Source organism: Sturnira hondurensis, unplaced genomic scaffold (assembly GCF_014824575.4).
Source record: "Sturnira hondurensis isolate 20B ecotype Veracruz unplaced genomic scaffold, ASM1482457v3 Scaffold0006496, whole genome shotgun sequence".
Classification (NCBI taxonomy): Eukaryota; Metazoa; Chordata; class Mammalia; order Chiroptera; family Phyllostomidae; genus Sturnira; species Sturnira hondurensis.
In genome coordinates, this window is record NW_028079127.1 from 16,370,514 (window position 1) to 16,396,833 (window position 26,320).

The window sequence follows — 26,320 nt, forward strand, 5'->3', positions numbered from 1 at the left end:
AGGACAGCTCGCGATGACGACGATGTCCTCTCTCCACAGAGCGCACCGTCATCACCGTGCCGCCGTCCCCGATGGATGTCACCGTGGGCGAGAGCATCGTGCTGCCTTGCCAGGTGTCTCGCGACCCCTCGGTGGAAGTCGCCTTTGTCTGGTCTTTCAACGAACGCGCCATCGACGTAGGAGACGCAGCGCCTCATTTCGAACGGATCGGAGGGGTGAGTTGCCGAAGCGTTTAAGTGCTTGGAAAATCGAATCGAGATTTTTGCACAAATCCACGTCTTTCGTAATTATTCTCCCCATATTTATTTGCCCGGGTAATCACCGCCTGTTTATGCGACTGCATCTGTTTTTGTTTTATTTTGTTCTATGTTTTTCACGGAAATGCTTGTGTTCTAGGGGCAATTACGATGAGGGGGAGGATGAAAGACATCAAGTCGGAGACGTGACAGTGACTCTGGTCTCCCTCCTGCCCTCCTCGCAGCTGCCTCGGATCCAACGCTGGTCCAGCTGAGTTTACGCCTCTGCCCCCTCTCCTTTTGTGTCTGTAGGAATCCATCGGAGACCTGATGATAAGGAATATTCAGCTCAGTCATTCGGGGAAGTACCTTTGCACGGTGAGGACGGCTCTGGAAACCGTGTCTGCTGCAGCCGAAGTCATCGTCAGAGGTGAGCAGGCGCGTGGACAGAGACGAGCACGTTGCTGATTCACGGCCAAAAGTGTTAATAAGTTAAAGCAGGCCCTGTGAGCCACCACTTCCTGACAGAGAAGTGAGGCGGACAGGAAAGGTTTTTGTTTTTAATTGGATGTTGCATTGCACAAGTTCTGTCCGATTCTAAGGAACGGTCAGACCCAGCAAGCTGTGTGAGGCCCTGAGGCCCAGACCCACCCGCTATCTGCACTGAGTCGTTCTCTCAGGGTGGGGTCAAGGTCACGCCCCTGCCCTTCTCCCGCCGGCTGCACGTACTGAGTCAGTTTCGAAAGGAGCAAGTCTCCGAGTTGGAGACTAGCTTCTTATCGGATGATACTCAACCACCCCAGGGCTGGCATTTTCCAGTCTTCAAAGGAACCATTTCCAAATTCATCTCTCGCTGCATAAGCTGAATTAATAGGGCTTTATCTCAATAGTGCTGAAATATATTATGTTCCGTGTCTTCTTTTGTAAGCATAACAGAAACAAACCAAATACACGTGTCCCGAACCCGTGAATTTAACAATTTCCCGAATCAGTGACTTTCACACCGCGCGTGTTTTCCAGGCCCCCCGGGGCCCCCCCGGGACGTCAGAGTGGACCAGATCTCCAGCACCACCTGCCAGGTCAGCTGGAGGCCGGGCGCGGACAACAACTGCCCGGTGCAGGCGTTCGCCGTGCAGGCTCGGACCCCCTTCTCCGTGGGGTGGCAGGCGGTCTCCACCGGTGAGGGACTCCAGCATTCGTTCGGACGCCCGAGTGAAGCAGATGGTGTGTTTGATTGACTGAGTCCCTGATCGACTGACTGGTGTTACCCAGTGCCCCCTTCTTTCCAGTTCCAGAAATTCTCAGCGGTCAGACATTCAACGCGACAGTGGTCGGCCTGAGTCCCTGGGTGGACTACGAGTTCCGGGTTGTTGCCGGGAACAGCGTTGGGATCGGGGAGCCAAGCCGCCCGTCGGAACTGTTCAGGACCAAAGCATCGGGTAAGGAATCCGCGGCTTCCCGAGCCGCGGGAGGCCCTGGGTGGTGCGCCCCCTAAAGAAAACAGGCAGAAAGTCCAGTCGTGTCTGTGGCCCAAGCCAGAGACAGTAACCGGCGTCTCACTTTCGCATTTTTAGTTGCACAAACCCAGGTGCATCTCCTCCCAAAGGAATGCGTCCGTACCAGATGCCTGAGTCCCGCAGACGCGCACAGAATGTTTTCCCCAAAGCTGTGCCCTCCTCTGCTTTCTGGGCACAGCCGGGGGAGACCTGCAGACGTGCAGGTGCCGATGGGCCCTGCTTGTTTCCTGAACCGTAGCCACGAGCTCACTGAGACTCTGCGGGCTCGGTCAGCCAGGTGTTCCCATCGACTCCTCTGCTCGGACCCTGCGCAGTCGCCTTGAGCAACAGAGGAGGTCCTTTCCCCTGCACGAGGCACGTCCTCGAGTTGCTGACCACAAGAAAGAGGAGCAGAGGGCAAGTGAGCACCGTCCTTCCTGAGTTCCTCCCGTGGCTCCCAGTTCCACTCTCAGACCGCCACGTGCAAGGTCCCGTGTGCCCCTCGGACCACACACGGCCAGCCAAGTCCACCTTCTCGTTCTGCCACGTCACTGGGGGTCACTCTGTTGTCTCCTGGTTGACAAACTACATCAGTCGCAGGCAGGGGACTTCCAGATGCCAGTGAGTCACTAAACCACAGGTCACCTGAGTGTTTTTAGCGAGAGAGGGGCCACCAGACAGCGCAGCTGGGAGCGGCTCTGGAGGGGCTTCATTCCAGAGGTGGAGGGCGCAGAGGAGAGATGCGTGCTCTGCGGAGCAGGGGAGGAAGAGCAGGACGGGAAGTGGCCGTTTCCCACGGAGCCAGAATCAGAAGCCAGGCCTCCTCCGGACCTAGCGGGCAAGTACACCCCACGACAATCGGCCTTGACCTAGAGGAGCAAGGGATGGGCTTTGGGAAAATGAGCAGCTACAGGACACCGGGCGAGGGAAGGAGCACAGTTTGCGTGGATCTCAGCTTTCGTTTCGGGTTGTTTCCCACGGACGGACTCGAGGGCGGCTTCGGGCAGGGCCGACTCGAAAGTTTGTGCAGCAGAGTCTGTCCTCGACGGCCCCTTAGTCACCGACACACGTCTGCGCGGCAAAAGGAGGCACGGCATCCACGAGGGTCCCCCCGGGGCTCCGGGGCTCAGGGAAGCGTGTGGTTCTCTGTTCTGCCTCCTCACAGGCAGGTCTCCGCGTGGGTTTAGGGTTAGGACGGTGCATTGGAAAGCGGAATAGAGGAAAGGGCTTTATTACCCAGAACATCGAACGCTGCGTGAAGAGTGAATTAAAGCCCAATTTTGAACAATCTCCGCGCACACATAAACAATCCCGTGGTCCAGAAACAGCGTCACTGTGAGCTGTCGGCACGAACACCCGCGAGTGTCCCAGCCAATGGCACCGAGGGACGGAGGAAGAGCCGAGGTGGAGGCCAAGGCCACCCTGCGAATGCCCTATGAGTCGGAGCAGACACGTTAGTGTGGATTTCCATATGGAAATGGATGATGTCTGACTGGGGCTGTGACTCCGAAGGACCGTCAGACTATTATGTAACTGTCATGAAGGTCATCATTGGTGCGAAATGGGAAGAAATAAATCACTTGGCTGTGTCTCCATGGTCTCTGTGGTGGAAGGGAATTTTGAAACAAGCAATGAAAACTCATGTATTGTATTTTCCACCAACAAAGATACCAGTTACTCCACCCAACTCTGGGTGGTGATAAAAAAAATGAGCAAATAGAGATAACTGCATATAATTCAACAGTTCAAAAGCTTATTCTGCACATGTATCCATCATCGCAGATTTAGGATGATGTTGTCATTATTTCAGGAAAAAGAGGATATTTTAAACACTTCCACGTGGATAAGGTAAACGTCCATTCCTATGATCCAGTAGAATAAATACTCACATACACGAGTGTCATCAATTTTATAATCTTACACAAAGCATTTATTATTTGTTACAGTAGTTCTTACCAGGGTAAAGGTGAAGGGCCTTGTTTTCTAACTCATAAAAGTGATCTGCATCGGGAACACCCTGCCACGAGTTCTGGGGTGAGAGACTCCCCGTGATCCCACTTCGGGGGTGAAGAGTTCGAGAAACGCCTGTCTGGTCTGCACTGAGACCTGAGACGCGAAACAGGGGCTTATGTCATTGTATACCACCGAAGGATTTATTTTTAAACGTCCAAACACCCTGATGACTACCAAAAATAAAAATTACTTTCGTTTGTTTACTGGGAGAAGAAAGATTTAATTAATAGCTGGCTCGGCAATGTGTTTTCGGCACAACTGTAGACTCGAGCCCTAAATCACAGCGCCATCTGAAAGCAGCGTCCTTCTGCCAATTAGTGGAGGAGGCATAATAATGTCCGCTGCCTGGTGTTGCTCGACTTCCAATTAACTTGGGAGCCGGGGTGCTCCTGGGCCCCGCACAATGGCGTCTCTCGCGGAGCAACCTGGGTGCGGGCAAACATGGGGTACGCTCCTCACGTGTGCGGGCTCTCTCGCGGAGCGCAGGCTCCTAGGAGGTGAAACCCGAACGCGCCGCTCCCGGAGGGGGGTGCGTTCTCCTAACTGCGGCCCCCGGTTCTCTCTCTGGCTTTCAGTGCCTGTGGTAGCCCCTGCCAACATCCATGGAGGCGGAGGAAGCCGGTCTGACCTCGTCGTCACGTGGGAGGTAATTTTCTGTCCAACTGAGTTGTTTTGAAGGGAAGCGGGTTTACTGGCCAGGAAGAACACTGACAAACAAATTGGGTGTGTAAACACACAGGCACGAAAGACGCCTTCCCTAGAGGAGGCACTGGACACGTTTATTATTCTATGAAAATGACAGCCTGTGACTAGCGGGGCGCCCGCTTCTTCCAAGTATAAGAAAAACAACCTCGGTGTGCACGGAGGCGGGGGCAGGGGACCCGTGGCGTAGCCGGAGATCTCGGTGACGGTCTGAAGCCGGGAGGAGGTGAGACCCGGCACCACATCACACCATCACGACGGGCCTGAGCTGCGTTCCGGAAAGGAGCTTGGGGAGAGAGAGACCCTTTCAGGCCTAGGCCACTGCGCTTGGGCAAGAATTCACACGGGCTGGCTCTTGGAATTCATTGTAGAGTCAGGGGCCCCACCCTTTTGTGCCCGAGGGGCGGTTTGCTCCTGATGACCCAACCTGGGGTTCGAGGAAGTGCGACGCGGCACCAGCCGCCTGAAGCAGACCCCGTCCCTCTCTTCTCCCGTGACAAATGACGAGCGTGTTGTGTCTGCTCGTTTTGCTTCCAATGACCTTGATGCGCCATCTAACTTCTGGGGGGTGGAAACCTACTGATTCCTTTTTTAATGATGTCTTTACTCATGTCTTACCCTAACTTATACTCCCAAATACTTCGGAATTTGAGGGGCTTTTGAGTGTCTCAATTTGAGTGTCTCAAGTGCACAGGACAGTAAAGTTAGGCCGATGGGATCAGGTCCCACCTGTACAGGACCTCGGCACTCGGGCACGTGCCAGGAGATGGCCGTCAGGCCTCCGGGTCTCCCGCTGCCGGGCTCGACCCCCCCACTGTCCTTCAAAAGCAGACTCATCCCTTCTGTGGGTGAGTGGGCCCAACTGGCCCCCACCCCGAGACCTCTGCTTTCAAAATGGGCCACAGGCCAGTTTGCTGATTCTCGGTCTGTTCTGAAGATGTGGCCCTGGTACCCGAGGCCCTTGAGATTTATCTCTTCAGTCTTTATCAGCTTTGATAGATTTCGTGTCCAGAGAGTGTCTGAGTTTCCTACCGGACAGCATGCTTTCTGCTTAAAGGAGACACTCTCCCTCTGACCGTCGTGAAGGGCTCCCGGCTCTCCTCCACCACCTGGCACTCCGCCCACTGCACACGACAAACTGTGTGTGCAATGCACACATTTTGCCCACATTTCTGAGGGAAAGATAGGGATGCACAGTTTACACGGGCATAATGATTGCTCACCAGGCGTGTAACAATGGGCGTGACAACCCCGTGTACTGTGCACACCAAACGTAGGTGCGCGTTACCCACGGCGCCATATGCCGGTGAAAGGAAGAACCCAAACCCGTGCTTGTTTGCCCTGTTAGCCGAGCGCATCAGATCTCCCCGGGGGGGCGGCCCGAGAAGCCCTGCCTGCTTCTCGGGGGCCAGCAGCGCAGAGCCCACCACTCACCAGCGGGCTGACCGTCACATCAAGTCTGAGGCTGCAGGAACCTCAGAGGCCCGTCGAACGCCCGGCTGACCCTCTCTGAAAGCTCTCCCGCCACCCCGTGTCCCCGTTTCGATGCCGCACTCCCTGTGGGTGGCGCGCTCCATGTCCGGGTCAGGACCAGGCCTCGTTCCCTCTGTCCGCTGTCCGTGTGGCTCGGACCGACCCCCACGGGAGAGTGGGGCGCTGGCTCAGGCTGTGTCCGTGAACAGGGGTCCAGTGGAAGCCCCACGGGCAGTGGTGAGGCAGGGAATGCGTGGGCTGACCAGCGGGCGGGTAGGAGGAAGAGGCGGACGCCGGCCATTCGTGCTGGGAGCCTGCCGGCCATCGTCAGTACCCTGGCACCCAGCCCCGCTCCACTGGCCCCTCATGCCATGCCTGGTTCTCCTCGTTTTCTTTCCTTCTGACGTCTAAGTTCAGTCCCTTCTCTGCGTGATTTGTAGCTTTTCCTTCTCTCCTCACGCCCATGGCTTCAGGTCCCCAGCACTGCGTGTGTTCTATGGGGGCCGCTGTCCGTTTGTCTGGGGTCACCCCACACACCCCCAGCTCTCGTCTGAGTTCCGGAGGGGACGGGAGCTGCTTGGCTCTCCGGAATACGGGGATTCGGCAGCACCAGGGTCACAGATCTGGGCAGGGTGGTGCCTTTGGTTTGAAGGGCACCGCTGGGGAGTCAGATGCGGCCCCACCACAGGGTCAGTGGTGTGGTGTGTGCGTGGGCACCAGAGAGAGGGTCAGGGCGGCCTCAGAGGTGGACTCGTGGGTGTGGGAGACCAGCATTAGGTCCTGCCCTGTATGCCTAATTAATCTACGGACATTTTGAGGGGGGAAAGCACTTTCCTTGGGAAGAACTAAATGGGATGGCTTTTTAGAGAAAACCTTCAGATAAACAGGGGGAAGAGTTGTCTAAATTCAAGCACGGATTCTTCTTCATCTATTTTATCTGATTGTAATGTTTCATATCTGTGGAGCTCTGGGGAAGTAGTACCCATTTTTGTTTTGGAATTTTAATAAGTTTAGGTTTTAAATGAATCTTAAAGAACTTGGTCTCGGTGGGAATTAGCAAAGTTTTCTCTTTTATCTTTATTTTAATGTCAGGAAAAGTGCACACCGATGTTACTGGTAATGAAGGTGCAGGTTTCAAAATGCTGAAGAGGTCCTTCCTACGAAGCCAATATTGTTACACACTAACAAACACTATCACACACACCTTACATGCATTTGTTGGAAAATGTTCTGAAAGAAAAGCAGAGTTAATAAGTTATTTTGCACTGAGTTTAAAAATCTATATCCCAACATGAATATGAGATGTTTTAACCTATAAACTCTGACACATTTCTGACTTACGTTGTAACTTGTGAATAGTTGTAGAAAAAATACAAACGTCTAGAAACCCATTTTACATTTCTATTTAAAACTTTTCTCGATTTACCTGAGTGTCTGTGATCGGGACCGTTTTCCTAGCTGGCACTCCAAACAAAAACAACTGTTGTTCTCCCTCGACTCCGTGAACCGGGACGCGTAGCCACGCCTGTCCCTAGACCAGACATGACAGCCAGTCAGCAGACACAGTGCAGCCCTGTGACCCCGGTCGCGCTCAGTGGCCGTCCCCTCTGCCCCAGCCCGTGCCGGAGGAGCTCCAGAGCGGAGGGGAGTTCGGCTACCTCGTCCTGCTGCGGCCCGTCGGCGGCGCGGCCGCCTGGACCTCGCACAGGGTGCCGGCGGTGGAGTCCTGCAGGTTTGTGTACAGAAACGAGAGCGTCAGCCCCCTCTCTCCCTTCGAAGTCAGAGTGGGCGTGTACAACAGCGAAGGGGACGGGGCGCTGAGCGCCGCAGCCGTCGTCTACTCCGGGGAGGACGGTAAGTTGCGCCCGCTCCCACCTGGGCCTCCTGGCGCTGGGGGCCCGGTTTGCATTCCCACCCCGTGAACCTCTCTGTTAAAGATGGCCATGTCTCTTCTCCCGGTGGCAGAACCTCAGCTGGCCCCCAGGGGGACATCGGCCCAGAGTTTCTCTGCTTCGGAAGTTGAGGTGTCGTGGACGGCCATCGCCTGGAACAGGAACACAGGGAGAGTGCTGGGCTACGAGGTGAACCCCCGAGGTCAACCACCCTCTGGGCAGCCAGGGGCTCCTGTGTCCCGTCCATGTCCCCCACGGCCAGCCTGTGCCCAGGACCTCAGAGCGGGGTCTTTCCAAGCAAGCGAAGGAACCAGGGCTGGCCTTGGACTTGGGACGAGGGATTATCTCGCTCCACTGTTCAGACTGCAGCCCTGCTGGTCCTTGCGGGGGGTGGGGTGGGGAGGGACAGCTCCTGCCCGCTGCTCTCAGACCTCCGCAGAATTTTCCAGGAAGCCTGCTCTGTGAGCCGCAGCTTGAAAAGAACGTCATTTCGGAGAGGGCAGTGAAGTGATGAGAGAAATCCTAGACTCTCCTCAATCTGTCTTTTAGAAATAGAGCCGACAGAGAATGAGGAAAATCACTTCCTATTTATGGGCCTCATTTCCCCAAAGAGATGAGAGTTATTACTCGGGAACAGAGTCCTTTATTTTGGAGGTAGAATAAAAGTATAATCCTAAACTTACCCCATTAGGAATAAGTAAAATCTTTAATTTTACCTGCACCACTCTTTTTCCTTTTCACATGAACCGTTCGGTCCAAACAGAGAGCCGTACCCATCTGACAGGTGTCCCTGCCCTTCCAATCCCAGAATGCCTCACTCCCGCCGAACCCTGCAGACGTGGCTACGTCCCCCACAGCCTCCGCCGCCCTGTGGACCCTCCCCGACCACTGCCTTGAGCGGTCTGCCCCCACATTCTCAGAGCTCTGGCTCCTTCCCTCAAACCCGTCCTCTGGCTCCTTCCCATACATGCACACTGACCCCCTAACTGGGTCCCAAGGGGCTTGAAGGCAGGGGTGCCCCTTCCCTCTCTGTCGTTTTCGACGTGCCTAAAACGGCGCCGGTGCACGGGAAGCCCTCGGCAGAAGCTGAGTGATTAACTAACCGTCGGTCAAGGAGCTCCGGAGCAAAGCGTCCTGCCGGAAGCCTTTGACTGATGGTGTGATTCTTGTTTGGGCCTGACTTACTGTATGCCCCCGGCCAACGCTGGTAACCTTTGGGACACCATGAAATATTTCATTCTGGCAATCTAAAAGAACCCAGGTCCTCTCCTGTCCACCATGAGTTCGCACCCTGGAGCCTGCGTCCTCTGAAGGTTAGGCGGTCTTGGTCGTTTCTGTGTAACCCGCTCCACCAGAACACCCCCCGCCATTGGGGCCCCATCGGCCTCCCCACCGTGGTGGCTGACACTCTGTTTCGATGGCCAGGTCTTGTACTGGACAGACGACTCCCGGGAGCCCTCCACCGGCCAGGTGCGAGTCAGCGGGAACGTCACGGCCAAGACCATCACGGGGCTGAAGGCGAACACCATCTACTTTGCCTCGGTCAGAGCCTACAACACAGGCGGGGCGGGGCCCTCAAGCCCCCCGGTCAACGTCACTACCAAAAAGTCTCGTAAGTACAGCTCCACACCACATGCCAGTGTCTGTCGTGGCCGGAGACTCGGCCTTTGCCAAGTCTCCCTTCCACCCCACGCGCCTCAACGTTCCATTGATTGCTTTGTGCGGGTGATTCATTTTCCTGTTCCGTGGGGATAACTGTCGGAACTTTCTGGTAACGACCAAAATAGCCTGTTCTGATATTTTGGGCATTCCAAAGAGGAGCTCTCCTGAGCCCAGAGGTGACATACAGAACGCGTGACATTTACGGACACGGGCTGTGATGCCCTGTCCCAGCCGGAGCTCACAGAGGACGCCCGGCTGCGAACGTGGGGCGTTCATGTGATTGGTCAGTCTCCACATCCTCAGCCGCAAGACGGGGACCGAGTGGTGCTGCCCTCACGGGGCTTCGATCGAGTGGAGAGGGACGATGGGTGGAAAGGGTCCGAGACACACCACTCCAGTAAAAGCTTCCTGTCACCCGGTCTCATTTTGTGTATCACGTGAGTCCCCGCATGCACTGGGGTGGGGTCCTGCACAGCCAGAAAACCTGGGTCCTCCCCTCCGGGGGTCTCCCCAGTCTGGTGCACCGGGGAGCCCTGAGGTCGGAGACGTGACCCCTCTGCCTCTTTCTGCCTCCCTTCGGCATCAGCCAGCACCTGCCCAGGGCAGGCCCCCTGCACCAAGGGGGAGCAGCCCATCGCTGCCGCCTCGGTCCTGTGGATGGGCCTGGGTTCAGACAAACGTCCCGTAGCCTGAGGCCAGAGGACAACCGGGGCACAGTGTGAGCAGACAGCACTCGGGCAGAAGTGACTTTTCCCCATCGCACCATGTTTTGTGCTCTCACACATCGTAGAGGAACATAAACCGTTTGTGTCAGCGGCTTTTCACAACACACTCTGGTCCCCGTGTCCCGATGAACAAGAGGCACGATCTGCCGTGTCTGAGACAGGCGGAGGCACAAAGTCACGAGTGCTGATAACAGGAGAGGTCTCGCACCTTTGACTGGGGTGTTCTGCTTGCCCGTGGGCCTGGGAAACAAATGACAGGTGGTCGCAACAGTCTGAAAAGCAACTGACCTGGAGTTTTCTCGCCATCACAGATAGCTTTCACGTCCACAGGAAAGGCAGGAGTCACCCCACTCGTGGCCCCGCCCCCAGGCAGCAGCCAGAGCCCCGAGGTTGAACTGTGGGCTCCCCGTGTCATACCCCCAGCCTGAGCCAGAGCAAGACACTCCACGTTCCTGCTCTCACTCCCCTGTGTGGGGGTGGAAACCCCTCGCCCTCCCCACCTCCCCACGGTCAGTGTGGCACCTGTGAGATGCTGCCACGGTTGCGCCGTGGAAACCGCAGAGCACCTGGGGACTCAGGAGGAAACACGGGCAGACCAAGGCCTCGGGGCGGTTCTGTTTCTGCAGTGGGCTGTGTGCCGAGGATCCTCAACCCCCGCCCCGGCGTCCACTAGCTTGACCTAGATGAGGTGGGGGGGTGGTCCTGACCACTTGCCTCATGCTATAAAGAAGGATGGCGTCACTGTCATGTCCTGGAGGGGGTGTGCTCCTGTGGTCCCCCCAGGGGTAACCTCGTTCAGCTGCTCTGTGAATCTGCAGGCAACTCCCCAGCCCATCGGTGGCTTTAAATTTGCCCATACGTGCTTTCCATGGAGTGAAAGATGCCAAACGCATTCTCTCGGGAGACATTCAGTTTCCGAGGCCACATCAGGGGTTACTGGGAATGTGCAAGGAAGGTCCTTAAGCAACGCCTGGCCCTGCGTCAGGATGCACGGTGAGGAGAGTGGTGTCCGTGGTCAGTGCGGCCCCACCTGGGCTCACCAGCTCCGCCCGGGCTGCTTCTGGCTGCAAAGACGCAGCTGGCGCACACTTCGAAGGAATGGAAGCATTAAGCTGTTATTTCACCTCGCACGGGCATTCTCCCTCCTTCCCAAATGTCAGCCCCATGCTGTTCCTTAGAACTGCAACCTAAGAAGCTGTTTCTCTGAACTGAGCCCACGGTGTGAGCGGCCGCGGAATACAAATGCCAACCGCAGAAAGACTGCCCGGCGCTGCGGCAGGCCAGCGTGTGGGCGCGCTGGCACTCGACTGATAGAAAGTGGTTTGCTCTTCGGGAATTGCCTGCAAAGACCTAAAAACTAGAGAGCGCCCGTGTGTCGAGTTTGCGGTTGACCGGCGTGATGCAAAGGTCCACGCACATGTCTGTGTCATCCATGTGGCGGGTTGGGTTTTTCAGGGCAACAGAAATGCCAGTTTCCTCACAGGGGGTTGCCATCCGGGCTCCTTGGGCAGAACTGTTAACACATTCGTGTTCGGGCCATGGCCTTTCGAGGCAACTTTGGGAAACGCTGGTGAAAATACTGGGCGAACAGCGAGGACACCACAGCCACTCACGCCGGTGGCGCAGATGGAAAGGCTCCGGACGGCGGGGAGTCCCCGGGTAACCAGCTGAGACTGTCCCTCCTCGTCTGCCTTTCCAGAAACACAAGAAGGACACAGGGAAGAGCAAGAGCCGCGGGGTCAGGACAGGTCTCGAATGCACCCTAATCACGTTTAAGGAGTGAATCCTGTGCAAACTCGGGAACTGAATTATTGGTGACAAACCGCTCTGAACACACCCGAGAGACTGGTCACATCACAGAACCGCAGCGGGCAGCGGCCTCCCTCGGGAGAGCGTTACCAGGTCCCGGACGTGTCACTACGGGCCACTGTCCATGTGAGGGACGCTCGCCTCTTCTCTCACGTGCGCCGAACCAGCGAAGGGGAAGGAGGGTTTAGACTCACCCAGAAGGTGGAAAAGCCAGGCCTCTTGGCAGACACGCAGACAGCCTCCGTCCTCTCCGAGTTCAAAGCCCGACTCTTTCTACCTCCCAGACAGACTGTGAGAGAGGACAGTGTCCCAGATCACACAGGGGACGGGCCTGCCACTCAGACATTTCCTCCGCATCAGCACTCTGCTGGCTTTGCGCCCACAGTGCCTTCCTCTGCCCTCGTGGGCGAGGACACAGGTTCAGACACACTGTGCCGTGGCCAACATCCCTGCCACATAGCAGGTGGTGGTCAGTTCTGTCCCCTGCCTGGGCCTCACCAATAGCTTTACAGTGCTGGCCCTCAACCAGCTGACACAGAAAGCAGACCCAGCCGTAGACGAGACCTTCGGAACCTGTCACCACCAGGGGACATCGGAGGAGGGGATTTCTGTTTCCTCTGTGTTGACTATGTGATGTTGTCAATGTGGGTGCTTCGCTTTGCACAACAGAGAACTGTGTCATGAGAGTGCACTGGATGCTAAAACTCGGGTGCCTTGTGAGAATTCCTCTCTCATCTCTTTTATAGCTGAGAAAGGGGTTAGGAGAAGCACGCTGGGTCAAGCTGAAGGAGGGCAGTGGTCACTGCGTCAAAGCCCTGCAGACACAGCCATCTTGACCAGCATGTGCAAAGTGCCGACTGACTATGTGCAAGTCACAAGCCCTCGATGCTGACAGGTTCGCGTGGCCCAGAAATGTGCGAGGGTGTGGCCAGTGCCACGGGCCTGTGTGTGCATAGGGGCCGCTGCAGGCTTGGCCAGAGCCGTTAGCCTGGACAGCAGGACAGCAGGACAAATGGACAGCCACACCGTGTCACCTGCCCCCAGCCCAGCCGTCTATCACTAACGTGATCTGAGACGGTCACACAGGACCAGGAGTGGTCTTCCTCAGCCACCAGGTGCCTCGTCAGGGACTCAGCACCCACGAAACATGCTGGGGGTTGGGGGTGCAGAGTTCAGCAAGGCACGTGCCCTTGACAAAGGCAGCCGGACGCAGCAGCACGAACAAGCGCATTTCCGGGTGATGGTGGGTCCGTAATAAAGCAGGAACTGCACCCCACGGGGGCCTAGGGGAGACCTCGTCTCTGCTGTGTCCCACCTGAGCGGTGACTGCGTGAACGGCAGTGACTGCCCAGGGGAGCTGGGGTGGGCAAGGAGACGTAAAACGCAATGTCAGTCATACAACCCTCCTCCAGGGACACAGGCCGAACAATGAGTGCGTCAAAACCCCAAAGAGCACGTTTGCATTCCCACCAGCGTGGTAGCCCATTAGAGACTGTGCCTCTTCAGCCTCTCAAATGCCAGGCAAATGCCAGGCACGTCTCGCGAGGCAGCGGTTTCATCTCTGCCTCTGCCTTCCCAGCTGAATTACTTTTAATCTCTCCAGATTTTCAAATCTTAAAGATAATCGTGCGCACTGCGGTTCTGAGACGCCACCGTGGTCCCTGGGAAGCACTAGACCGGACATCTCCAGGTGGGGACTCGGCTCCCCTCCCCCTCACAGGAGCCGCCTGCTTTTGGAGAAGCCCTCCCCGCGCACGCGAAATCTTCCAGGTGGACCAGATCCATTAACCCCGTGTTCCCACCACCTTCCTCCCAGGCACACAAATCTCAGGGAGCTCAGAGCCACAGTGCGAACTTCAGGGAGGCCCTTCCATCTGTGACGACTTTCCTTTTCCTGGGACCCCCGCAGCTGTGCTTCTGTTACATGACACTCATCCGTCTCGCTCTCGGCCCCGGTCAATGGGGCCCCGGTGGACACAGGGCCAGGCTGAGTCCGGCACCAGCTTTGCCTTGGGAACTCCAGCCTGGCCTGTGTCTGGCCGGGCGGTGGGGGACGTCTAGCCTCAGCTGTAGTGGGCGGTCCCAACCCCCACCCCGCACACTGAGGATGACAGACGGGGGCCCAGAGCAGGGCCAGCACACAGCCGACACCGCTGTGGGAAGCAAGTGATATCCCGCGTGGCTTTTTGACATTTTCTTTACTCTCTCCTGAGGCTGTGCTGTATTCTGCCATGAATTCCAGGAGATCCCCCTATACCCTTCGCAATTTATTACTAAGTTTCTCTTAAAATGCCTCGAATTGATTGTTACTTACAGCCAGAGCCCTAAATCAAGCCCAAAGGGTAAAAGACTGCCAAGAACTAACCCTTCTGGCTCCTGTGGGCAAGGAGCTTGCAGCCTGAGTCTGTCTGACATGCACACTGATTAATGGCCGGATGGAGCAGTAGGCGAAGGAGCCCCCGTCGATTTGCATATGACAAAGTAAACAGACTCAACCTCAACAATTCATAAATTAAAACTGGACACGCAGCAAGCCATTAGTAATTCACAAGTTTGACACAGACATTCNCAGGAGATTCCCCCATACCTTTCGCAATTTATTACTAAGTTTCTCTTAAAATGCCTCGAATTGATTGTTACTTACAGCCAGAGCCCTAAATCAAGCCCAAAGGGTAAAAGACTGCCAAGAACGAACCCTTCTGGCTCCTGTGGGCAAGGAGCTTGCAGCCTGAGTCTGTCTGACATGCACACTGATTAATGGCCGGATGGAGCAGTAGGCGAAGGAGCCCCCGTCGATTTGCATATGACAAAGTAAACAGACTCAACCTCAACAATTCATAAATTAAAACTGGACACGCAGCAAGCCATTAGTAATTCACAAGTTTGACACAGACATTCCCAAATGACCGGAACGCGAAGGAATTCGCTCACTCTAATTAGAATTAATATGATATTTCCAGTGATACCGAAAACACTTCAGCTTCTTCCATGCAAATAACCTAAGACTTATTGTCGCTTTTCGTGCGGATGGGTCACAGAGTAACCATGAGCTAATTAATATTCATTTCTGTGTTTGATGGTCTTTTCGAAGCGCCGAGCCAGCCGCCCTCGAACATTGCCTGGAAGCTGACCAACTCCAAGCTCTGCCTGAACTGGGAGCACGTGAGGACCATGGAGAATGAGTCGGAGGTTCTGGGCTACAAGGTGAGCACTGACCCGCCGGGTCGCTGCGGGGCCGGGAAGGTCTCGGCCAAACAGCGCACACGTGTCGCACCTATGGAAATTCAGGGCTCTTAAAATAAAGCACGTCTCGGGAAGACTAGGCCTGGCTGTTGCCCCCCTCCTCGTTGAAAAGCTTTCTGTCCAGAGGTCCATCCTGCGTCACGGATCCTGGAGGAATAAAACTCTCTGGTGCACAGGGGTTCCCCTTCGAGCGACTCTCCTTGCTGTCAAACGATGGTGCTCTATGGGGGTCGACGAAGCGAGTGAAAGTGAGGTCAGAGAATACCATCCACAGAGACTTTGCAGGACGTAAGCTGGAGTCGGCGACCATTGGCCGACGTAAAGGAGTGGAACGGGAGTGTGGTCACACACCCAGAGCAAATCCTATCCGTGGGTGCGGACGGGCATGCAGCCCGGCACTCGTGTGCACTCGGGGATTTGAGTTGGGTCCAAACTACAGAGCGACCTCTGGAAGCAGCTTCAGAGGTAACAGCCTCGAGCTATTTAATTGAGGGAGACGACTCTTCTGGTCCAAAAAGGCAGCTCTTTTTCCCAACACTGCAGTTTCAAACGCAGGCCTGCACGGGGCATGTTCGTCCCAGGTGCCTGGCGTTGGCAATGGCGTGTCTTTTGTGCTCCTTACGCACATCTGAAACTCAGACAAGGAGCCTGTCCACTTCACTCGATCCGCCCTTGTCCGCAGATCCTGTACCGGCACAACCGACAGAGTGAGACCCATGTTCTGGAAACGAACGCCACGTCCGCAGAGCTGCGGGCCCCGCTCGAGGAGGACTACCTGGTGGAGATCAGGGCGGTCAGCGACGGCGGGGACGGGAGCAGCAGCGCGGAGATCAGGATCCCCAAGGTGTCCAGTAAGTGGCGGCCGTGGCGCTGCCGCGGACGACAATCCCGGCCGGCCTCAGTGCATGGAGTCCCGGCTCTGTGCACGCTGCCGATTCTGGTTTAAATGTTGGGTGGAATTGAAAAGGTCTGTGTTGCCATTTCGAACGGTGAGCAAGAGGCGATGAGTCAGTTTTTCTTTAAATAATCCCTGAAATTTGCAACATGTTTACATAACACGAGCAGCTTTATGGCTTCTCATTTGAATCTCAAACGAGAAAAATGACTGTGTCCTTGTGCGTGATTCATCCCATGGGGACAAAAATCATAGTTTTTCTATGGACACACACACGCAGGGAGAGCAGACATGAAGCGCGTGGGCACATGTCAGTCCCCACACCCGTGTCGGAGGTGTCCTGGCCGATCACGACATTCACGCCGAGTGGAGTCGCAGACCCACTGGACGCAACATCCCAAGCAGAGGCAATGCACTCAGTCAGACCGAGCGCGGAATAACAGTGAGTTCTTTCTGCGTTAGAAGGACCACTCACTCACTCACCTACCTGCCTGCGGCTCTGTCTGACCGAACGTCACCGGCCACCGCATGTTGGCCAGGTCTCACCCACCCGGCAGGCAGACCGGGTTGTTTTGGGCAGTTTGAATTTTTCATTTTTGCATTTGGAGCAGATACCCTGGGACAGAGGGTCAGAGCACTCCCTGGAAGGAAACACTGCGAGCGACGTGCGCCTGCTCAACCACATTCTTAGGAGAGAAATGATCACACGCACCTGGGTCACGGAGGATTAGCCTAACATGCGGTCGTACTCCTTCTCGGGACACTGTTTCCTCTTTCTGTTTTGCAGGCTTGAGTTCCGGAGGAGTTCCGGTTTCAGAGCCTGGCGACCGGGTCCTGTCGGTGGCCGCTGCGATTTCTTCCTGCTTCGCTCTTTGCCCACTCCTACGACGAATGAACCCGTCCCTCTGGTGAGGGTTTTGAGAGTGGGATCATCCTGTAAACAGGCGCCCAGCCCCATCAGAGATACATTCTTATACAGACTCGTTTGGAAAGTAAAAAAAAAAAAGAAGTATATTATTAAGGTCTTGTAAATATCTATGGCACAGTAATAAAACAATTTTAAACACTTTTGCATTTTAAAGTTTACACACAGGATTGCACACCCAGAAGGTGCCAACCTGAGCCGTGGCGTTTTCACTGCAGGAGCTTTGAGGTGACTGACACNACGACGAATGAACCCGTCCCTCTGGTGAGGGTTTTGAGAGTGGATCATCCTGTAAACAGGCGCCCAGCCCCATCAGAGATACATTCTTATACAGACTCGTTTGGAAAGTAAAAAAAAAAAAAAAAAGAAGTATATTATTAAGGTCTTGTAAATATCTATGGCACAGTAATAAAACAATTTTAAACACTTTTGCATTTTAAAGTTTACACACAGGATTGCACACCCAGAAGGTGCCAACCTGAGCCGTGGCGTTTTCACTGCAGGAGCTTTGAGGTGACTGACACGGAGAGTGTGGGTGTCCCCCCTTGTTGACGATGAGAAGTGTGAAACAGATTGCAGTCATCGCAGCTCAAATGTGCATTTTATATGCTATCAGCAATTGACTTCAGTGTTAAAAACCGTCACCCTCCTAGGAAATAAAACAAAATTATGAGCCTAGAGTCGGGATGTTTTGAAAATGTGAGCATTCCAAAGGTGGTGCGCCTCTCTCTCTGAACCGTGTCGGGACAAGGAGTGTTTGTACCTAATAGTATATCCACACACACGGTCTCCTCCGGTCTTTTCTAGAGGCTCAGCACTAATAACAGCAGGGAAGTGCTTTGTGGTAGAGAGAAAAAAGGGGAATAACATCCACCTGAGATAATCTAATGACCCCGATATGCAGTGGGCAACTGCTCACAGCAAAGTTCCGGATTTTCAGAAAACAGTCCTGTATTCTGTTCATGAAAATGTTGCATGGGCAAGCCTCAGGTAGTTGTTATGCGTTGTTGGCAATGTATGTGGCCTTATTTTTCTACAATAAATAAATCTGGAAACAGCATTATTTAACCAGGTTTTTGACATTGGGGTCCAAATACGTCTTTGCCAACCTTCTGTCTGCGGTAAAAACAATCCCTCCGCTGTCCGAGGCTTCGGGAGGATTTGCGGGTGGACGCCTCGCTGGGGCGAACCTGTTTCAGGCCAGCGTCCCGTTCTCGGGGTCGCTCAGCGTGCAGAAGGGAAGGCTGTGAGTGGGCAGGGCCGTCTGCGTGGCCGCCGGCTGCCTTCGTCAGCTCCTGGGGGACAGGCCTGAGCTTGGGCTTCCCCGGCTCCCAGGCCAGCAGCGTTGTGTCAGCCACAGAGCGGTCCCCTGGTTCTCACAGTGCGGCCTCTCCGTCATGTGGAAAAGATCCAAACTCTGCTCCCACGATCCTCATAACTGGGTTTTGTCGTGTTCACTTGCAGAGTAGCTTAGAGCTGTTCGTGATGCCTGGTGAGGCCAGCTGGACAACGACTTGTCACCATGGCGGGCTGGTCTCTGGCCGGGCAGCGAGTCAGACACACGGCACAGACTGACCCTCATCTCCACACACTGTGCCCACTGGCTGGGCCTTGAAGGAGCCCGGAGAAGAGCGGCCAGTGCCATGGGCACACACTCACACACAGCCAGATGCTGTCTGTGCAGGGCGTCCGTGGGGATCGTGGCCTCAATGTTGGCCCAGCCTGGAGACGGACAAGCCTCGTGCGCCCCCTTCACCCAGCTGGAGGAAGGTTCAGTGGTCCCTGAGATTTTTGTTCAGGTGATTTAGAGTCCCAGCCATTTGCGTGTATGCGTGCAAAGCTGGGCCAGTTTTTGTCAACGGCTCTCACACTTACGTGTGCAGTGTGCTTTGATTCATACTTGCTGGAGTGTGAAAGGACTATGTTACTCCACATCTAACACATCGTTTGTGTTTTCACCCATCCCTACTACTCTCTACAAAGGGCAACTTGGCACGAAGGTAACAGGAGAGCATGTGTGCCCGGTCTCTCAGTGGACCCGCCTCTCTGCGGCGGCTGCGGCGGCTGCGGCGGCCAACACACCTGCTGGCACGCGCTGCAGCTCACAGGACTGCGGGCCGCAGCGGGCACCAGTGTGCCGCACGCCCGGCGGAACATCGCCGGCGAGCAAACGGGGCCGCTCTGGTCTGCTGCCTCGTGTGCCCGACAGACGACAAAAACAGCCAACCTGTGTTTAGGTCAAGACCCGAAGCAGCTCCGAGGAGAACGAGCAGTTGGCCCTGTCTCTGCAGTTCGCTGCGGAGTGGACCGGGCGGTCCAGCACCTCCAGTCCGGGAGGGTCTCCCGGGCAGCGACCTGCCCCCCTGCCTGCAGGAAGGGACCCCGCCGCCGACCCAGTCTGTGGCTGTTGCCTGCCAGCTGCTGTAAACAGGGGTCCCTTTTCCACTCCGTTTACAGGAAGGAGGAAACAAGTGGCGGTACCTGGCAACAGCCAGAGAAGGAGGGGGGCAAGAGGGTCAGGACGCCTGACCAGGGAAAGGTGGCCCTTTATCTGCAGCTTGGGGCCAGCCAGGGGACTAACGGCAGACTCGGCCCCACGCTCCCCTCTCTTCCTGTTCGCACTGCAACCCTCTGAGTCTGCGTCCCCTCTCTGGGCAGCAGAAGGGGGCGCCCAGGATGGCCGCTGGCAAGGACAGAGCGTGGGAGATGACCCGAGGTGACTGGACTCCCGACGCAGTGAGGTGACCACCACGTCCCCCAAGTATCGGGTTGTTTCTAAGCCTGTACCTCGTACCGGACGGCGCTCCACTGAGGGGCATCAAGGCGGGTGCGCTCCCGTGTGTCCGAGTCACTGCTTCACTTGTTGCAGGATTTTTCTAGAATGCTATGCATAACATGTTGGGGGTGGGGGCGCAGTTATAAGGAGCGAACAGGCAATGCCACAATCCTGGAGCACCTGTGGGGTCACTCCAGTCAGACTCTGGGCGCTGGGGCAGCCGGAGTGAGAACCTTCTCTCCGTCCAGAGGAGAGAGAACGCTTTCCTGCTCGGGTTGACTTCATGTGCCTCCAGTGGAGCGGATGGAGCCGTCGGGGTTGGGGAGAGCAATGGCCGGGTGCAGCCGGTGGGTTCAAAGCCCCCCCCCCCGACGTGGCCCTGCAGACACAGCCAGACACCAGCAAACCACACCTCCGAGCCCCTCGGCCCACGCGAGTCCACACAGACGGCAACCAGCAGGGTGTTCTTCCCGAAGGTGGCAAGTGCTTTCGTTTCTAGCCCATGATACTCGCGATGGGTCGTTGAAATGGTCTCCTCGGTTTACTCATCTGCACTCAAAGTGCTGGGACAGGGATCAGACAGGGCTTTGGGCCCTTCAAAAGCCCGCACGCTGTGCCCCTGCCGTGGGAAGCTGTCAGAGCACCGGCACAGCCCACTGCCCATGGCCTCCGTGCGGCAGGTCTCGGTGTCGTCGCCGCCTCCCGGCCGTGCTGAGCTTGCTCAACTGCACTCGATGTCACCCTGGACCTCGAGGGTCTACTTCACACGCGCAGCCCTCCAGGATTCCGCCCGCCCCACTCCCCTCTGGGAATGGCGTGTCCGCATGGCTCCCACGCCCTCGGCTGTGACAGAGGCTCCCTGCTCTGTGAAAAGCACAGAAACATTCAGTGGGGGGGAGGTCTCGGTCCCGAGTAACGTACGCGACGCGTGGGAGAGGGACTTCCTTCTGCTTTTCGTAGTGAAACGTCCACTCTCTGACGAATCAGAGTGGAGCGTAAGCACTAGCCCACTGTCTGAGTTCGGTCTGAAAATAGTCTTCCTGGGCGAGGAGTGGGTGCCTTGACGTGAATCGATTCAATGGCTCTGAAGACGAGAGAACGCTTCCCTTTGCCATCTAGTGCGTCCTAGGAGACACCGTCATCTAATGCGTCCCCTGAGAGAGTCGCAAGTCGCAAGTGACTGCCGTTTAGTTTCCACACCCCGGTCCCTCTCATCGCGTGTCACCAACACGGCGAGCGTGAGGCTGAGTGTGTGGCGTGCGGCCGTGGGGGTCCGCCCGCGCCTACTGGGCAGCAGCGTCCAAGCCTGTGGACGCCGCGTGGCCATGGGCCCAGGAAATCCGGCCCACCTTCCGATTAAGACAGCCATGAAAAAAATATATATCGAAATCCTGAACTTTCTATTGCCTTCAAACTTGGAGGTTATTTGCTTTCTACTTTTTTCTATTAAATTTGTTTTCTTTCATGAAATTATATGTAGTAACCATTAGGATTTCTATCATGGCCTCCTAGCTAAATAATTTTCAGTAAAAAGCCAATGTGTTTCTCCCATTATTTTTGATATTCCTGTTCTTGCCGGTGTTTGGTACAGTCTGGGGTGGAGAAAACGACGCTTAAAACACGTATTTTGTTTTCTGTAGTGATTTAGAAAGCCAAGTGGTGGGACGACTTGTTTTCCTTAGTGTGCTCAGAAAAATGAGTATTTTTGATAAGTCTGACTGAAATAATAAGGCAAACTCATGTCCAGATTTTGGTGAAATAATATAGTCTTGGGATAAAATTAGAGAAAAATGGAAAGCAGTCATTTCTGAGAAAACAACAGAAACGCTAAATTATTCTCTTTCTGAAAGCATCTACTACAACCCGGTGATTTACCACCTTGGAAGATACTCCTGTCGCCCAGGGTGTGATCAGGGCAGAAGCCACGCCCAGGACCCGGGAGCTGCGGGGAGCAGGAGGCTGTGTGGTGGGGGGTGGAGGGCGACGCTGCCCCGGGTGACGGATGCGTGGAGCTGCCCCCAGGCCCCCAGGCGAGCAAGAGCTCAGTGCAGAGTCCGCAGGCACTCGAGGCTCGTTTCTGCCATGGAACAGTGTGTCTCGTGGGGACGGCCCTTGAAGAGTGATTAATTAATGTTTGTAAATCACTTTGCCCATGAAAAGCATTCCATAAGTTCAGTAATTTTTATTTTGATGGGTTTTTCCCAGAAGTATGTTGACTTCTGGCGAAGGGACTGGGGAAAAGCATGTGTTGTGATTAGGGCCAGGTACCGGGCCTGGAGGAAAACAGGAACTAGATCGTTTGAGAGGCAGTGATTCCGAGACCCTGGAACTCGAGGTGAATTCCTAAGAGCCCGTGTGGACTAACCGGTCCTCGTTGAAACGTGAGGGGACAGGCACCTCCTCATTGGGTTGGCACAGGCTGACTTTCCAGCTTGTGAAGGACCTGTGGTCGCAACAAGCTTTTTTCCTCCAATGATATTTACTTATAACAAACCTCAAGTACCTCCAGGGCCACGGTAGTGACCATGATGAAAGTAGGCCACCTTCATTACCCTTCCCCACGGCGGTTCTCCAACCCCCGACCAGCTTCAAGCGGACAGACGCGTTAGAGCCTGTCCTGTTGACAGCCTCCTCAGCCAGATCATTTCCTTCTTTGTTTAAAAGGGGGAGGGCTGTCACCCTACCTTTGTGTTACCCTTAGACTCGCAAACACGCAGGGAGCTATGGACACCCTTTTGAGTCTTGAGGGGAGTTCAGCCTGCAGACGCGGTAAAGAGGCGCTTCTCCACCAGGCTGCGGCCAGGGCTCTGCAGCCACGCTGGGACTCGCTCCGCACTCCGGCTGGGAGACTGCAGAAGAGGGCGTTCTCCCGGTGGGCAGTCTGAGGACCCTGCCGCCTGCGGCCGTCCCCGAGCAGCCAAGCACCGCCCACGGCCCCAGGACGCACACGGACAAGGTCTCAACGGCGACTCTTTTCCCTGCAGCCAACTGACCGGAGCCTGCACACTTGCCCACGCACTGGAACGCCACACCGGGTGGCACGCCACCCACTTCATAGTCAGACCCTGTCGGACCATAGTCAGACCCATAGGGTCATAGTCAGACCCTATGACCGGCTGAAGTGTTCAGAAAGAAAAAGCTTTGACTAGGTGTTAAAGAAGCTGCAACCTTTCGGCCCAAGGTCAAAGCCAACCACACGCAGATTAGACGTCATTATTGTCCATTAATCTGAGGATAGTTGCCAGCGCTTAGGAGCGAGAAGACTTTCGGTGGATCCAGCTGTTCCTGGCGATCCCGGCCCAGCTTCCTGCGTGGCAGCAACCGGCGAGCCTGCGCCTTCACCGAACCCCCCACGTGGGGCTGCAGCAGCCCGTGGGGTGCCCGTCTGGCCCCTCTGAGCCCTTGACCTTGACTCCTGGTACACACGGCGCGATGAACTCCCAACAGTGTCTCAGGGGAAGGACGGCTAAACTAGCAGCCCCCTTCCTGAATGAACAAGCTCCTCATCTGTCGACTGCACCCCAGTTCTTCACGCGTAAAATGGGAACGGCACACCTTCTCCGGGTTCCTCGTGGGCCGCTCTAAAGAACGGGAAGTGGCTTCTGGGGAGAGAGCCATGTGTTCGGAGACGCGGGCCACTGGCAGGGGCGCCGCCCGCGAAGGCTCTTCGGACCCGCTGTTGGAACGGGAAGGGCGGGCGGCCCCGTCGTCGGAGCACCAACCCCGGTCTTCGGATCGGGTTCCGGGACCAGCTCCGTCCTGTTACCGTTCTCCAGGTGTAGTCCTACTTTTACCCGACGTTTCGAGAGCTCGGTAATAAACACCATCACTTTTGAAGACACCCCTTCCACTTACCAGGTAAAGCCCCTCTCCCGTTCTTCTGTGGTACTGATACAACACCTACCACCGCTACAGTTTTTGAGAAAAAATTCCTGTTATTTTTCAACTCAATTCCTTAATTTCCAATACACTGCAAACTTCATGAGGATAGGGGCCCTGGGATTTTTGTTTTGTTTTGGTTGCTCAGTGTATGCCCAGCACCCAACGCGGAGCCTGGCCCAGGGGGCGCGCTCGGTAAAAGGGATTCACTTAGAAACAAAAGAACAACAAACAAGAAATTTTAGTGCAAACCTAACAGCATAAACACAAACTGCTTAATTATATATAACACAGCGCACCAGACCATGAGCTGACGCCGTCGCCGACCCTGTCACAGATGCCCCTCCCCTTGGCAGCCCTCCGCCTGGACCTCCCGCTCGGCTGCGTACCCCCAAAGCCAGCACGTCCTCGGGGCCCATCCCCGTTTGTGTGGAATGGAAGGTACCAGGGATCAGGCAGGTTTCCCTCACATGCTGGCTGTACCACCTCCCTCACTCGCGTCCACCTGCTCTTTGCAAAAAGCCAGCGACGACCCCTGACCTCAGCAGCTCTGCCCCCCACCTCCTCCCCCTGCCAGCCAGACTCGGCCCTTTGCTCCACACGGACCCACTGGCCGGCCATGGCCGCCGATGGCCCCCTTTTGGCATCGGGACGTGAAACTGACTTGCAAGCCCCTAAAGCAGTAGAGAAGACGGTCTGCTGTCGTCGGCAAGATGGACGTCTCTGGGGAATTCTGATGAGAAGAACACATTTCCCAAGTCTCCCCTTCTCTTCGGCGCCAACCACACAGTAAGGACGGCTTCAAGTCTTTCTGTAGCTTTGTGCAAAAAGATGTTCCCAAAAATATACACGTTCGGCTCCACTGCTGTCGTCTCATAGATCGACGCTGTAGATCGGACGTTGTCTCAGTTCTCAAGCTTCTTAAACACCAGGCTTAAAACGTGGGCCCCAGCACGAGATGATGGGGTGTCTGAGGCAGGGGCATGGGAGGCAGGACCACAGTCCCCTCCCCGGGGTCCCAGTCCGAACCCCAGAACCTGGGCTCTGCGCCTCAATGGCAGAGGGGCCTGAAGGAGTGACTGGGTTAGAGCTCTTGCAGTGGGGAGATAAGCCCGGGCCCCCTGGTGGGCCCAGTGGAATGAGGGGTCCGTACAGGGGAAGCTGCCGCAGCCGAGAGCCAGAGAAAGAGGGACCCAGGTAAGAAAGAAGACCTGGGCCGGGGCTGGCTCTGACCACGGAGAGGACGCGGCCTGGGGCACAGGCGGCCTCTGGAAGCTGACGAGGCAGGAACACCGGCCCTCCAAGCCCCCAGGGGAGTGCAGCGCAGTGAGTCCCAGGCCCCGTGTCTGCCGACCAACGGCCGCTGAGCCTGGGTGCACAGTGATGGGAAACGACCACAGTGAGGAAGACGCCGAGTCCGTATGGCTCTGGGGAGTCGCAAACGACACCTGCCCGTCTGCCAAGAAAACCCGTCTGCTACATCACCAAGGGCATAATCACAACTCCACACCGGACACACACACACACACACACAGATGAGTGTCCAACGTAGCATACATACACACGTGTGCAACTGTGTGCAACCGTGCACATGTGTAAATACATACATGTGCCACAAACATGGGCTACTTGCACGGGACCAGGAGGAATGGGCGGCCCCAGGGCCTTGCGCACGTCTGTCCGAGGGAAGTGCAGAGACGCAGCTGGGGTCAGAGTGCCCCTTCCCGCCTCTCGTCCTGCCCTTGTCAAGGAGCTCAGGGCACAGTCCCCTCTAAGAGCAACTGCAGGTCCACCCGCCTCAGCCTTGGGCGGTGAGCTGATTGTGGGTGGTGGGCGTTTTACTCTGGGTGTGTGTGTCCCTACTTTTAAAGCCCTGGGAATATTTATGGCAGTGATTCTTCCCCAGGGCTGCTTATATATTCTTTACGATTTGCGTATAGGGAACCTTGAAATCCAAGCTAACGGCACTGAACAAAGGTGGTGAGCAGGCAGGTCCAAGTGGCTGATGACCCACGAGCAGGGCGCGCCCGTACAGGGGTGCGTGGGCGGCAGGGGCGAGTGGAGGCGCGGGCACGCTCTCCGGAAAACCAGGCTCCAGAATCCCTTGCAGGGTTGCTCTAGACCAGCGGGGACCTGCGTGAACACTGGCTGCCCGGAGACAGGGAGAGGAGAGCTCAGTTTGCTCCCCCTCGTTTTCAAGCTGGGTGATGTGGAGTGCGCTCTCCACCCCTCTGAGTCTGGTTCCCTTTCAAGATCCACGTGTCGGTGGCGCCGGTGGGGCGATGGAAGGAGCCGGTTCCCACGGCTCACCTGGGATGGGGTCAGCACGCAGAAAAAGGCACTGCCCCTCCCGCCAGCCCCCTCCTCGGCTTCGTTGCCCCCCACTTTAGAGCAGCCGGTACCCTAACATTTCTCTCTCGGGTGAGTTGCTTTCAAATGACACAGCACAGACAGCTCATGTCCGTCTTTAAATGCACGGAGTGAAATGAGCCAGAGAGTGTTCCGGAAAGCAGGGCGTGTCGGAGCCTGGAGTGTGAAGCCCTGCACTGTGCTTGTTGGGGGCGGGGGGCTGGCGTTACAGGGCGTCCTTCCCA

General features: G+C 55.9%; 1 protein-coding gene across 1 annotated transcript in view; it reads left to right on the forward strand.

The window, feature by feature from the left end:
• CNTN6 (contactin 6) overlaps nt 1-17,623 on the forward strand; it is a 164,964-nt gene extending 147,341 nt beyond the window's left edge. Inside the window, exons 21-32 of the mRNA XM_037049922.1 lie at nt 40-215; nt 549-666; nt 1,257-1,415; nt 1,526-1,675; nt 4,321-4,391; nt 7,537-7,774; nt 7,886-8,001; nt 9,238-9,424; nt 15,100-15,212; nt 15,934-16,102; nt 16,934-17,054; nt 17,575-17,623. Of these exons, the coding sequence (XP_036905817.1) occupies nt 40-215; nt 549-666; nt 1,257-1,415; nt 1,526-1,675; nt 4,321-4,391; nt 7,537-7,774; nt 7,886-8,001; nt 9,238-9,424; nt 15,100-15,212; nt 15,934-16,102; nt 16,934-17,054; nt 17,575-17,623 (1,667 nt within the window). The remainder of the gene's footprint in view (nt 1-39; nt 216-548; nt 667-1,256; nt 1,416-1,525; nt 1,676-4,320; nt 4,392-7,536; nt 7,775-7,885; nt 8,002-9,237; nt 9,425-15,099; nt 15,213-15,933; nt 16,103-16,933; nt 17,055-17,574) is intronic.
• The last annotated feature ends 8,697 nt before the right edge of the window (nt 17,624-26,320 follow it).